Source organism: Oncorhynchus keta, chromosome 19 (genome assembly GCF_023373465.1).
Source record: "Oncorhynchus keta strain PuntledgeMale-10-30-2019 chromosome 19, Oket_V2, whole genome shotgun sequence".
Lineage (NCBI taxonomy): Eukaryota > Metazoa > Chordata > Actinopteri > Salmoniformes > Salmonidae > Oncorhynchus > Oncorhynchus keta.
The window spans coordinates 29817926-29833180 of NC_068439.1; the positions used below are offsets into that span (position 1 = coordinate 29817926).

The 15255-nt window shown below is 42.7% G+C and overlaps 1 protein-coding gene across 1 annotated transcript; it reads right to left on the minus strand.

Moving 5' to 3' along the window:
• Positions 1 to 1034: 1034 nt before the first annotated feature.
• On the minus strand, positions 1035 to 5161 carry LOC118382902 (T-box transcription factor T-A-like). The gene is made up of 8 exons (XM_052470267.1): positions 4824 to 5161; positions 4123 to 4387; positions 3664 to 3798; positions 3476 to 3537; positions 3315 to 3376; positions 2875 to 3048; positions 2522 to 2645; positions 1035 to 2211 (listed from the first exon to the last, which is right to left on the minus strand). The coding sequence occupies exons 1-8, from the start codon at positions 5003 to 5005 to the stop codon at positions 1947 to 1949; spliced, it is 1269 nt and encodes a 422-aa protein (XP_052326227.1). The 5' UTR covers positions 5006 to 5161; the 3' UTR covers positions 1035 to 1946.
• Positions 5162 to 15255: the final 10094 nt, after the last annotated feature.

Here is a 15255-nt window from a genome sequence, read left to right on the forward strand (position 1 = left end):
AATTCCCAACATGTGGGTTAACCCTACTGGCAAATCTGCGATGGGTGTTTGCCTTTCACACTAGCGACCCAGGTTTGCTTCCCTGCTCTGCCATTAGCTACAGTATAATACAAATGGTTTATGGTTGGGGAAATGAGGGGATGATATGGTTCAAATTCATGGTTCAAAACAACCATGAAAATGGAGAGTTAAAGTTCTAAATAAAGCCATGTTGCTTTGCATTTTATTTCTCTCCCTGGTGCGAGGCGGTCTGTCCTCCTGGCATACTGCATTTGGGGTTCATCTACTTTTTTAGTTTAATGACAGACAGGGAATTGTAAACGTGTTAGCCGTGTGTCACACCTCCATGAAGATTGTCACAGAGACACGTCAGCGATGGAAGCCCCTCAGAAGGATCCCTCAACCTGAACCGTTCCATCTCTACGTGTCATATCAATTACACAATTCACTTAGCATAGCTGTGTTGTCACTGGTATTTATTCAACACTCTATGCAGCAGCCCCAAAAGAGGGTGGAATTTGGGTGCAGGAGACCACAACACCAGTGTGAGCATTGTGTGACAGGTACTGTGTACGTTGTGTGATAACCATTGTACTTTGGCAGGGACTTTATTTTCAACAGTTACTTACTCACAATTTGTCTCTCTACGGGAAAACTGTCTTCTCGTTTGTGTGGACTGTGTGGGAGTTCTTTTTGAGTTGCGCTGGCAAAGGTTATTCAGCAAGACTTATCGGTGCCAGTTGGAATAGGTTATGTATTCACCTTAGCCCTGAAAAAACATGATTTATTCTTTCATCCCGACATGGGCCTCAGTCTTTGGCTTGCAGTTTTATATTATAAACCTTAATAGGCTGAAATGTATAGATTCAATCCCTCTTCGCCTTTTAGGAAATGGAAATGATATGATTGTAGACACTGTAATGTGGTAGTTAACGCAGAGCATGCCTAAGTTCCTCAGGTTAGGCTAATTTCATTGACACTGAACGCGACTGTAATTGACACGCTGAAGTCATATTTGAGAAAACAAAGGAACTTTTAATTTATTATTAAAATGACATAAATAAACATAAACTCCCAATGAGTCCAACAAACACAAATAAAATAGATATGTACATATGATTGCCAGGGAGGGAATGTACACAGAGCGAAGGAGAAGAGACATCTGTGCTTTCTCCTGGGCTGCAGTGGGAGGATACAAGGCACTTCTTCTTGCTTTCCTTCTTTCTTTCTTTTCCTTCAGGCCACAAAAAGCAACACACTGACTGACACTGGATCCAAAACAGTTCCATGTAAACGGCTAACAAAGAAAATGGACGTTAATTTATTTTATATACACACATATACATGTTTTATGTTAGATCAACAGATTATTTCATCCTATTTATCTATTATAATAATAACCAAACTAATTGTAGCAATAAACAGTTAAACATAAGGATTGGCCCCTTTAATAAAGTTGAGGGGGTTACTTCACAAACTTAGCTTTGTGTAGCTAGTGATCCTGATTGTCTTACGCCAGCGTACGATTGTCTTGGAGTACTCTTGTCTGTACTGAAGGACACAACTACAGTAACACACCAGCAACTGGAACAATTGTAGAGGAAGTATATTCAGATTGTCTTAGGCTTGTAACTGCACCTTGGAGAGAGTGAAGGAAACTTCCAATGGAAAAACACATGCCTCTTCCACTCAGACTAAGCTTAGAATGTCTCGGGTGTTTGGAATGGAAGATCAACCATGTCATGTTGGTAAAACACAAGGCCTGAGAGGACCCTACATCTCTCTGCTTCAGATAGATCTTCTTCTGAGTTGACTCTGCCTTTCAAAGGCGTTGCTGCTTCAACCCAAAAGTTTCCTAGCTGATGGTCAGGCAGTAGAGTGGAGATGGTGGTGATGTGGAACAGGATGGTGGTTGAGGAGAGTCAATGGCTATGGAAGCATTTTGCTCAGTAGCTCTGAGCCACAGGTGCCCAGGAGGCGGTGAGCCTGGCGATGGAGCTTTCGAACTGGGCCTCGCCCACGCCTACACCCACCTCGCTAAGGCTGGGGTCGTACATGGAGGATGGTGAGGATACGGGCAGGGAGGACGTCAGGCCTGTGTAGGAGGAGCCTCGCAGGAACTGGCTGGTCAGGCCACCAGAGATGGAGCCAGAGGAGGAGCCGGAAGGAGTTAGGGCCGTCCCGGCAACAGACCACAGACTGGGATACTGGCTGTAAGCGAAAAAGAGACGGAGAGAGAGAGAGAGAGAGAGAGAGAGAGAGAGAGAGAGAGAGAGAGAGAGAGAGAGAGAGAGAGAGAGAGAGAGAGAGAGAGAGAAAGAGAGAGAGAGAGAAAGAGAGAAAGAAAGAAAGAAAGAGAGAGAGTTTTTTTCTAACCAAGAAGATATCTGGGCCTGGTAAGGGTCTAAGCCCAGAACCCAGAATTGTTCCTGATAACATCATGTAGTCAGGTACATACAGAAAAATAAACAGTGATATCAGAAACATATATATGATCAACTATGACCATATGTTGCCATACCTGGAGTTGGATGTGGAGTTGCTGGTATGGGCCAGGGTTCCCATCCCGGTGGAGTTAGGGATCTGAAGGGCTGACCAGCTGTCATGGGTGGGCAGGGCTCCCGACGAGTTGTCCATGTAGTTGTCTAAACAATAAAGTACATGGAGAAATGACTAACAACAGCATACAAACATTTCTCTGATCAAAACAATGCATTTCCTTCAGGGGTAATTTCTCAAACATATTTTAACCAACATCTTCAAATCTGTGAAACCCCCATGCTGTATTCTATACCTATGAGTCTGACTAGTGGTCACAATAAACAGTAAACAGTGCATTCACAGACCGCTGGATTGGGTAGAGGAGGTTCTTACTTGAGCTGGAGGAGCGGTGTGGGTAGTGGCTGGGGTAGGGAGCGGCCCTGTGGCCCCTCAGGCTGGAGTACCTTTCACAGTAGGACCCTGAGGAGTGGCCAGGGGCCCCGGTGAACGGAGGGGGGCTGCTGCTGGGGCACATGGGACCGTTACCAGGTAGAAACCAACCACCAACTGGAGGGAGAGAAGAGACAAAATGGTTTGGTTAATACACTTCCTTTTTTCATACTGTTCTCTATGTACAGTTTCATTGGGGACATGGAAGGCCTTGAAAATAAAATGTATGATGATGATAATGATTTTCGGGAACATGAATAAAAGTGTGTTGGAAAATGATGTCTCATATAATGACTTGGTTTGATTGTTGGAATTGAAAGGGAGAGGTACAGAAAGAGCTTTTCTAATTTGGTTGGTGTTGTGAGACTTAAGAGAAGACTTACGTTGGGAATAACCAGACTGTTGACTGTCTCCAACATGGTCTGGCATGTCTTTATGGTCGCTTCTAAAATTGAAAACATAATATCAAAATTCGCACACAAAATGAAAAATACAGGAAAAGCGTTGTCATATTGCCGACACAATATCAGTCTCTTCCTCTTACCTCTCTTTGGCATCGAGGAAAGCTTTAGCGAATGGATTGTGTTTGATTTTCAACGCAGTTATCTAAAAGGTACATAAACATGACAACTAATATTATTTTCTTCCGTCATTGTAAGCAGAACACAATATAATGTTTTTTTGATTGTGAACAAGGATGATCTCTGTGACTGTGTAATTAAGGCCACTGACCTCTTCGTTCTGGTAAGCAGTGACAGCGATGAACTGAGTCTCGGGGAAAGACTGGCTACTGATCATCTTCTGGAGCCCTCCAACCTTCACAATGTGTATCCTGGGCTCATACTTGTGCAGAGAGTTCAGCATGATCTAGATCGAAATTAAACATTATTTTAATAATATCACTATTAAGAATCATCAAAAAAACACACACTCAAACTGAATAAGATAGAAATATGAGCCTACAGAGCCCTAACACAAAATTGTGAAGTTGATTTGCCATGAAATGAATAACGTTTTCCCGCAGAAAATGCCTACTTTTGTAATTCAGCACAGCAGGGCAGAGCATCATTAGCTCTGAGAGAGCAGGGTATGACCAAGCCTACCAAGTTGGCTTTTAAATGATTTACATAATAATGAATATGCATACTACAAATACGAACACAGAAGACGACAAAGAAATCAGGGCATTACTTGTCCTCCCCCGTTGAGTTTATTGGACAATTTGACTTTGCTAAATGAGACGGGCGCTTTCATCCAGTGCGCTCCGAAGTTAGGCGAGTCTGGGTGGATGTAGACGCAGCTAGGACTCTGTGGCTCGGGCTTGCCACCGGGAACCCACTCGCCGTTCACGTACTTCCACCGGTTGTTGTCTGCAGCCACGAAGTCCAAGAGAACTGAGTACATAGCGTTCGGGTCCAAGCCACTCACATTCGCTCTGAGCACTGGAAACATCCGCCTGTAGGTTCAAATAAAGTTGTTAAATAAACATATAGCCTAAGCAAGCCCAAATATTATGTTATGTTGGCTCAGCCGTTGATCTTTATAAATTAATTATTTGACAAACATATATATTTGCATCAATAATAGGGTTTATAAGATTTGACGACCATTGCGCGTTATACCTAATTCTTGACATGGTATTCAAGTTGTAACAGGAAAGCATATATGGCCTATAGATATGGCCTATAGCCTGGTCAATACCCTACACTATATTCTGAAAGGCTGAACATGCCTGTTGCCGATCTAACCTGTGCGCATCAGTTACGTTTAGCTTCGTTGTCGTGCGGGCTACGATCTCTCCAGATAAACTTTGATTTTAGCTAGGCAGGCCAGTAGGCCTCGAAGGCCTCATTTTGATCCGTAGCTAACAGCAAAAAACAACCATAGCCTACCTGCCAGTCTTGGTGACAATCATTTCGTTGGTTAGTTCTTTAAACTTGGTCCATAATTCTGCATCTTCTAGTCCCAGTTTAATATCCCTCTCTGAGGCGTCTCCTTTCTCGCTGCCCTTCTGAAACTCGCTCTCCACCACGCTCAGAAGGTGGTCCAGCCTCTGGTCGGAGTTTGAAGTCATATTTCCTATAGGATGAGTTCGTGTGGAGTTCCGTGAAATGTACCGTTAGAATAGGATTCACTGTTTCAAGATTAGTTTTGACAGTGAGATAAGTACTACTGGCTTCGGAGCCCAAGGCCTGATCATATAAGGCCCCCCAGGGACCACATGGGGACAAGGGCGTGGCGTTGCGTTCTAGACCACGCCCCGATGGCCTAACGGTCTGGCTTCGAGCGTCTCTGCGATGTCCACAATGCAAAATGGCCCATCATAACTGCGTCAATGCAAAATGGCCCATCATAACTGCGTCAATGCAAAATGGCCCATCATAACTGCGTCAATGCAAAATGGCCCATCATAACTGCGTCAATGCAAAATGGCCCATCATAACTGCGTCAATGCAAAATGGCCCATCATAACTGCGTCAATACAACATGAATAAATGTACCTATAGGCCTCTAGGCCTCCTTTAAACAGGGTCATGTTTGAATAAGAATAACTTTCCTTTATGTTTATAGCCTTCATGACCAAGGCCTATACATGTTCTCAAATTGTTTGGATATTCGTTTACTTTTGCATAGCCTGATACATTTTTGGAGCTGTTCATATTTCATACATTCGTTATTTATCTTAAACGACCCTCGAACGAAAAAAATACACGTTAAAATATTATTAGGCCTTATTGCCAAAACCATACAATATGTTTATGGAATTAAAAATAGTTTATTTGTATCCTAGTCTATATCATCTATCTGTCAGATAGGAAAAAACATCGTTGGATGATTAGGCCAAACTAATGTTTTGAATATTGAAATAGAAACCAAAGAAAGGAAGAGACAGGGCAACAGGCTGCAGCCACGGTGCCTTTGAACTAAGTTGTATATTTGCGAATAATGCTAATCTTTTGTTGTCCCAAATACACACGTGAGAAATGTAGTGTTGACTGTGGCCGGGCCATTAGGCTGTTCCTCTGTTCCTGTACTTGGCGAAGTGTGGATAGCCCCGAGGTGACATCGGAGATCTGCATAATGGGGCCGCCTGTCTGTTTCTGATCTCACATCCACTCTCACTAACATCGAGGAAACATTTATTCACACTTCATTGTAAAAGTATTAGAATTCTTAATCATCGGGGATTGAGTTTATAGGGAATTACTAATTGTATCCTATACCAAATGATCTGCTTATGGATGATTTTTTTCTCTCATTCTGATACCATACTCTTGAGCAATGTCAGTAGCTTAATGTCTTTTATATATAGGCCTACTTTTAAATTCTATACTAATTATCATCATTTCATATTTTGTTCCAGTTTATTTTCTTCTTATCCATTTCATTTTTTTTTACATGTGGTTTCCTGAAGATTACTCCAAATGTTACATGTTCATTTCAAGGCAGGTCAGGCCTTGAACCTGTGTCCCTCCCTATAATGTCAGAAGATTTAGGAGGGAACTTGTGTGGCTAAAGTCTTTCCTGATGAAGGTTATATTAGGTCTAACAGTTACCATTGATCCTGAGGGGAGGCAGAATACAGTGGGTCTGTGTGTTTCTGTCTGCTCTGTCTCAGGCTCTGTGATGTACTTGGAATTGAGTGGGTTCTGTGGAGCGTGACTCCAGTTTACTACTCCACTTCCTGCAGCTCTACAGAGGTCATAAATGTAAAGGGGTTCTCTCACACCTTTCCATCCCATATCATTCAACTGCCTCTTCCTTTTCCTCTCTTTATTTTGAGGCCTGAGAAGAGAGAGAATTCCACCACCAGCTACAAAATACAGGACTGTTCTCTATCCCGACCAGTCCCTCTGTCTCAGTCTGAATTTAAAATGTATTACATTTCGATTTTTGGTCACTGGCCTACACACAATAACGCATAATGTCAAAGTGGAGTTATGTTTTTAGATTTTTTTAATACAAATTAATAAAAAATAAAAAGCTGAAATGTATTCAACCCCTTTGTTTTGGCAAGCCTAAATAAGTTCAGGAGTAAAAATGTGCTTAACAAGTTACATAATATATTGCACGTATGCAATAATAGTGTATAACATGATTTTTGAATGACACACATCTGTAAGGTCCCTCAGTTGAGCAGTACACAGTTTCAACCACAAAGACCAGGGAGGTTAACCAATGCCTCGCAAAGGGCACCTATTGGTAGATGGGTATACGTTGTTTTTTTTAAAGCAGACGTTGAATATCCCGTTGAGCATGGTGAAGTTATTAAATACACTTTGGTTGGTGTATCAATACACCCAGTCACTACAAAGATACAGGCATCCTTTCTAATTTAGTTGCCAGAGAGGAAGGAAACCGGTCAGGGATTTCACCATGAGGCCAATGGTGACTTTAAAACAATTACAGAGTTCAATGGGTATGATAGGAGAAAACTTATGATGGATCAACAACATTGTAGCTACTCCACAACACTAACCTAATTGACAGATAAATAAATATTTGTTATTTTTTATTTGAGTGAAAAGAATGAAGCCTGTACAGAATAGAAAATATTCCAAAACCTGCACCCTGTTTGCAGCAAGACACAGGTAATATTTTCAAACATATTTGTGGCTGCAGCAGGTTATGGGTATGTTTGTAATCATTAAGGGCTGGGGAGTTTTTCAGGATAAAACAATTAATGGAATGGATTAAGCACAGGCAAAATCCTAGAAGAAAACCTGGTTCAGTCTGCATTCCACCAGACACTGGGAGATGATTTCACCTTTCAGCAGGACAATAACCTGAAACACAAGGCCAAATCTACACTGGAGTTGCTTACAGTTTTGACTAAAATCTACTTGAAAATCTATGACAAGACCTGAAAATGGTTGTCTTGCAATGATCAACAACCAATTTGACAGAACTTGAAGAATTTTGAAAATAATAATGGGCAAATGTTGCACAATCCAGGTGTCAAAACAAAGTATTGACTCAGGGGTGTGAATACTTATATAAATTACATATTTCTGTATTTCATTTTCAACACATTAGCAAACATTTTGAAAAACACGTTTTAACTTATTTTTTGGTTCTAGGCCTATGTATGTAATTACAACTTGGTGTTGAGTTGTACTGTATGAGTGATGTTCTACTCAACCAATAATACATCTGAAACTAAGATCAATGTAATTCCTTCATTTGTAATGTGTATCTCAATGTTATTTGTCAAATTTTGTTTCCCATAATCTCTTTGGCCTGGTCTGTTGGTGACGTGAGGGTTAAACCATCTAGTCTCCTCAGACATCGACACACGCTCACCTAGGTGAGAAATATTACAGAGGCCTGGTGCTTCACAAAGGGACAGTTATAAGGCCAGGCATATTTTCCAGAGGACTTCGTCTTCATCTTCGCTGGCCTAAATAAGTAAATACAGAGACGAGGATGAGTCAGCCCTGAGAAAGAAGAAACAACACACTAGACACACACACACACACACACACACACACACACACACACACACACACACACACACACACACACACACACACACACACACACACACACACACACACACACACACACACACACACACACACACACACACACACACACACACACACACACACACACCCTTAAGTTTGAGTCTCACGTGTCCTATGCACATTAACGTCTAATATCCTCAGCATTATTTTCTATTTGAAGACACTTTACTATAAGTTAGTGTAAACACCATTGAATCCATCTCTCCTTTATCACAGATTTCAGACTCAGTGGTCCTCTTATCTCATCTCTTATAGTATATCTGCTGTGACCACAGACTTAATTTTCCCATTTGTGTGTTTCATCCTCCTCTCTTTGTCTGTTTCAGCATATAAGGTAACATTCTACCAGTACGGTAATGACATGACAGAACATGTGACTTCCCATGCCCCTGTCATTTCACCAGCCTCTTCAACCTCCACCATAAAACTATCTGTCTGTGTTTTCCTATTTTGTTTATCACCGATAATTCAAGGTGGGTTTGAGTGGAGCGAGTGTTGGGTTTCTATTGCGGTCGTTGTATTGTATTTTAATGGTACTTTATTAGTGGCTGGTGTAACTGTGGCTCTGTGTGAATAAGCAAAGGTGTTGTTGTCCATAGGGACAGATAGTACCTGAGTGAAACACACCAATAGCCACTTCCCTCTCCCTCTCCCTCTCCCAAACCGTAACCCTCCTCCTACCCCTGTCCCTTACCCCCTCCCCCCTCCCCTCTCTGATGTGGATTGAGCCCAAAGATACGTCTGTCGCTTTGAATTTTGTTACAAGTTCAGGAAATCTAAACTTTCATTTTCTAATCATTAAGGCCTTTGAAAGAGATACAAATAATTCGTCGGGACAGTAATTTCCCCCTCTGCCCCCCTTATCGCCCCCCACCCCACCCCTACCCCCTCATTCCTCTATAATCCTTGTGGAGGTGGAGGTGCCATAGAGGAGACCCTGGGACCTTTGGGATGCTAATGCCAGCTCAACTAATGCCAGCTCAACTAATGCCAGCTCAACTAATGCCAGCTCAACTAAAACCAGCACAACTAATGCCAGCTCAACTAATGCCAGCTCAACTAATACCAGCTCAACTAATGCCAGCTCAACTAATGCCAGCTCAACTAATACCAGCTCAACTAATTCCAGCTCAAATAATGCCAGCTCAACGAATGCCAGCTCAACTAATACCAGCTCAACTAATGCCAGCTCAACTAATGCCAGCTCAACTAAAGTCAGCTCAACTAATACCAGCTCAACTAATTCCAGCTCAAATAATGCCAGCTCAACGAATGCCAGCTCAACTAATACCAGCTCAACTAATGCCAGCTCAACTAATACCAGCTCAACTAATGCCAGCTCAACTTATGCCAGCTCAACTAATACCAGCTCAACTAATGCCAGCTCAACTAATACCAGCTCAACTAATGCCAGCTCAACTAATACCAGCTCAACTAATGCCAGCTCAACTAATACCAGCTCAACTAATGCCAGCTCAACTTATGCCAGCTCAACTAATACCAGCTCAACTAATGCCAGCTCAACTAATACCAGCTCAACTAATGCCAGCTCAACTAATACCAGCTCAACTAATGCCAGCTCAACTAATACCAGCTCAACTAATGCCAGCTCAACTAAAACCAGCACAACTAATGCCAGCTCAACTAATGCCAGCTCAACTAATGCCAGCTCAACTAAAACCAGCACAACTAATGCCAGCTCAACTAATGCCAGCTCAACTAAAACCAGCACAACTAATGCCAGCTCAACTAATGCCAGCTCAACTAATACCAGCTCAACTAATTCCAGCTCAAATAATGCCAGCTCAACGAATGCCAGCTCAACTAATACCAGCTCAACTAATGCCAGCTCAACTAATGCCAGCTCAACTAAAGCCAGCTCAACTAATACCAGCTCAACTAATTCCAGCTCAAATAATGCCAGCTCAACGAATGCCAGCTCAACTAATACCAGCTCAACTAATGCCAGCTCAACTAATACCAGCTCAACTAATGCCAGCTCAACTTATGCCAGCTCAACTAATACCAGCTCAACTAATGCCAGCTCAACTAATACCAGCTCAACTAATGCCAGCTCAACTAATACCAGCTCAACTAATGCCAGCTCAACTAATACCAGCTCAACTAATGCCAGCTCAACTTATGCCAGCTCAACTAATACCAGCTCAACTAATGCCAGCTCAACTAATACCAGCTCAACTAATGCCAGCTCAACTAATACCAGCTCAACTAATACCAGCTCAACTAATGCCAGCTCAACTAATGCCAGCTCAACTAATGCCAGCTCAACTAATACCAGCTCAACTAATACCAGCTCAACTAATGCCAGCTCAACTAATACCAGCTCAACTAATACCAGTTCAACTAATGCCAGCTCAACTAATGCCAGCTCAACTAATACCAGCTCAACTAATACCAGCTCAACTAATGCCAGCTCAACTAATACCAGCTCAACTAATACCAGCTCAACTAATACCAGCTCAACTCAGGCTCAGCTTTGACACGACAGATGCTGAACTTTCTCTGTAAAGTGTCTGCTTCTGACTGGGGATACTGTCATAGGATACTGTAGTAGACTTTTCATGTTCTGTCATGTTATTGCAGAACTGTTATATCTGTTACCTAATATCCTGAAACAGACCAAGAGAGGAGGGAAAAAAGGGGAAATAAAGTCTGTGGTCACAGCAGATATACTATATGAGATGAGATAAGAGGACCACTGAGTCTGAAATCTGTGATAAAGGTGAGTGTCGTACTGTTACAGAGTTGACACAAACAGAAATGTATTTGAGATGTCTCTTATGCAACACAATGATACATTGACATGTCTTTATACAATATTTACAGTAACAATGACTTTTCTAGGACTACTGTCCATCCCTTCCCCTCTACAGTAGGCCATTTAAACTGGAACAACCATTTCAGTAAAGGGTCCAAAATGTAACTAAATGACTGGATACGTTTAGAAATGTCACGTATTCTCCCTCTCCGGCATCTAGGTCATCAGGCTGCTGATTATCCCGCACACCTGTCACCATCGTCTTGCACACCTGCGCCTCATGAAACTCACCTGGACTCCATCACCTCCTTGATTATCTTACCTATATCTGTCCATCCCTTCTGTCAATTGTGCTGAAACACAGTTTCACAGATTGTGGCTTTGGATTGATGATTTAGATGTTGACTTATGAAGTGGATAGCGCCAGGGGCACAGTCTTAGTGTATCTCTGGTTCCTCTAACCTAGAAGGTGTCAGGATCAGCAGGTCAGGTACCCAGGGTGACAACATGACTGATTTACTACTTGTTGTAATGTAAGGTAGCCTAGCAATACACTGCTGTTTCATGAGATGTTTTCATCTCATGTTTAATCAAGAAGTGTTTGATATATAAATAGACTAATATTTTTTGAAGTATAGTAGGGCTCCAGACAAACGTTTTCCTCCCGGGTGCCACTGGAACTAGTTTGGGACTTGAATACCAGTAAAGTAGTTCACTGCTGGAATGTGAGAGCGAACGTCTGATTATATTTTGATAGCTTCTATACTCTCACAGGCCTGTATACTAGCTCAGAGGGGGAAAGTACAATAATTACAGGTATATGACTAAGGAAAATCCTTGTTCTACTGATATTTACATATGTATAAAAAAATGTTTTTACTTTGTTATTTTTACTTTGTAAGGCTATAACGTAGCAAAATGTGGAAAAAGTTAAGGGGTCTGAATACTTTCCGAATGCACTGTATGAGCAGCTGAGGTCAGCAGACACTAGCGTGTGAGAAAACAGTTAAATCTGCTCAGTCCAGCCCCTAGCTGTGCCATCTCTCTCTCACACACACACACACACACACACACACACACACACACACACACACACACACACACACACACACACACACACACACACACACACACACACACACACACACACACACACACACACACACACACACACACACAATCATTGGTCATGTGTGGGTAAGTCATAGTCTGTATTTCCTGACTGCATTTTCTAAGAACCCAAAAGCCTTTCCACTCTGGATATTAGGTGGCTGTGTTATATACTGTCGGTAAGGAAGGAAGGACATGAGCTGGCAGGGTTAGGTATGGGAGTAGTGAGAGAGTTGGTGCAGAGAGATCAAAAGGACAGAAGCGCAGACACACAGACAGATAGTTCTGACAAACATTCAAATGTGGTAACCACCACCATGCATGTATTAATGGTGGCAGATATCAGGACCCCTGAAGACGTTATTTACCCAGAAGAGTGATGGGGCGGGAGCCCACAGAGCAGACACATCACTGAGCACTCTCCTCCTGTTGCATCACTTCCTCTTCATAAATGCAAAATTACATGTTCACACGATACAGTGTCAGCAACTGATTAATGTTCTATGATCCGTTAGGATTTCTGTTAATCTATTAAGACGCCTTTGTCACCACTGGCATACAACCGACTAACAACACCATTTATTTGTATGGTTTTCTGGTGTTCATCCTGGGACACACATGGTTTAAGATAGTCTGTTGCTGAGTAGTTGAATGGAATCTTTAACTCATCTTTGTTTAAAGAGAAAGTGCTGTAACACACAATGCTGATCAGCTTCCCTATATGTGTTCAAGGTTTTCCACGTAGGAAGGAGCCCCTCTCTGGGTAGCCAGAACCAAAGCCAGGACAAGAGCCAGCCAGGGCACCAGCCCAGCGTCTTGTCTGTCCGGCCAGTCTGAGGGGGCTAACCAGAAGCTGTAGGCCAGCAGACTATAAAATGGGGTAAACAAAGGGGTTGGGCTGAAGCTGGGGGATTTTTACTGCATTCCCACGCCAGCAGCAGCAGCAACTCACTGAGAAGTGCTACCTGGAAAACGCAGGCACGCAGGCAGGCAGGGAGTCAGGCAGGCAGACAGACAGGGCCCCCTCTCCCCTCTCAGTCTACACCCATCTACCCCCATTCTCTACTACCAGCTGCAGGAGTAGACAACCAATCCAAGGCGAGTGCTGCAGCCCAGGTGTACAAACACTAAACACAGACCCAGATCAAAGGGTCTCATTAAAGGATAATAGATAGACCCCCCCCCCTTCAGGTTTGTACCACAGCAGGAGTCTTCTCTATATCAATCCCCTTCCTTAGGATACACCTGCTAGAGCTCCCCCTACTGTCTGGTCAACGCAGGGGCAAGACAGTCACTTCGAGTCAGGGAATCTATCAGGATCGCAACACTGCCCCTCTTGGCCAGTTATTATAGGTGGTTTGCTTGTGAACAACAGCTATACAACTCTACGTTACTATCACCCAGGACTTTACGTGTTGCATTTGTATACACACAAATAAAGACACACAGCAGTACTGAGCTAAATAGATTGTCCGGAACGATTATTCACTCTATCCAGCAATTTTGGACAGCAAATGCTAACTGGTACTTGGCAGCAGTGGATTTCTGCCTATCCATGTATTCACCCACACTTGTGAGTGAGCAGTGGAACTGTATAGGCCTCTTATAATAAGATAAACAAATGGAAAAATATAATCAACCAGATGCTGTGTCACTATTACCCAAATGTGCTGGGTATTACATCAGCTTTACATAGCAATGATAAATATTCACAAGAGGGTAGATACTTCATAGCAGAATCATCCTTAAGAATGTGTGTGTCAACTCAGGCAGGCTCTCAAAAACAAGCTGTAAACAATTACAATCAGAACACAAAAGAAAGAGGCACTGTCGCATCGTTTGATTTAGATTCAGAAAGCTTTACTGATAGGTGTCAGTGAGTCAGTCAGGTCAGGCCTGGGAAAGGTCTGTCTGTCTGGACTGAACGGACCTCAGAGGCCCATACCAGCTCCTGTGTGTCTTTGATGGGGAGGCCCTCTCTTTGTAGTCGGCGTGTTAGTCAGTAAAAGTAAAGGGCTTAAATGGTCCCTAACAGGAAGCAGTTTACATGGTGACGCTCAAGCTGCCTGTGGCCCCTATTGTTCCCGGGCCCCTCACCACTTCATTACTATTTCCATAAGAAAGGAACAGTAATTTACCCTTTTCTTCTGGTCTCCCTTCATCTTGGTGGAGTGCACCTCTCTCTCTCTCTTCTCACTTTTTCCTTCTCTCGTCCAACCTACCCATTTATCGGGTGGAAATCTAAGGGCTGGTTACGTAATCTGTAATCTAATCTAATCTAATCTAATCTAAAGCATTTCAAAATCACGGAGACCAGTTATTAAAGATTATAAATCAATCAAACTGTATAATGTAGAAGCATTTGTCTGTTTTGGGATGAGAAGTAGGACTAACTTGTAAAGCACATTGACCTGAGAAAGTCAGCTCTGTCCATTGATGAAAGAGAGGTTGTTATGTGAAACTTGATGTCTTCTGAGGAGTTTAGCATAACTGAGCTGTACACAGAGAACAGTTTCAAATCCTGACTGACTGAAGGGACACTGTGACCGACCACTCTGTCCTCTGACCATTCTGTCCTCTCACCTGGATGGAGAGAAGGCTAGTGTAGAGAAGTCTACCAGCAGAGTTACAGAGACCATTGTGGAGAGCGTTCATAGGGTTTCACAGAGAGAGAGAGAAGGAAAGATACTTTCAAGACAATATAGAAATATTGGTCATCCACATTATAAGGCATGGATGGTGTTCAAAACCAGAAAAGTTGACTATATAGTGAATCCCAGCTGTGGCAAAGCACATGAAGGAAAGAAACACCCCCACCCCCCCTCAAACACACAACCCACCCCATACTCCACCCCACCATCCCCTTCCCCTGCCCCTTATCCCACACTTTGAACTCCTGAAGTGAGA

Excerpts from the sequence above, each read along its gene's own strand:
- LOC118382902 (XM_052470267.1), bottom strand. The coding sequence starts at position 5,005 with ATGACTTCAAACTCCGACCAGAGGCTGGACCACCTTCTGAGCGTGGTG. Across the intron at positions 3,799-4,122 it reads AACTCAACGGGGGAGGACAA|ATCATGCTGAACTCTCTGCA; the intron begins GTAATGCCCTGA and ends ATTTCGATCTAG. Across the intron at positions 2,212-2,521 it reads AACTCCACATCCAACTCCAG|CCAGTATCCCAGTCTGTGGT; the intron begins GTATGGCAACAT and ends TTTCGCTTACAG.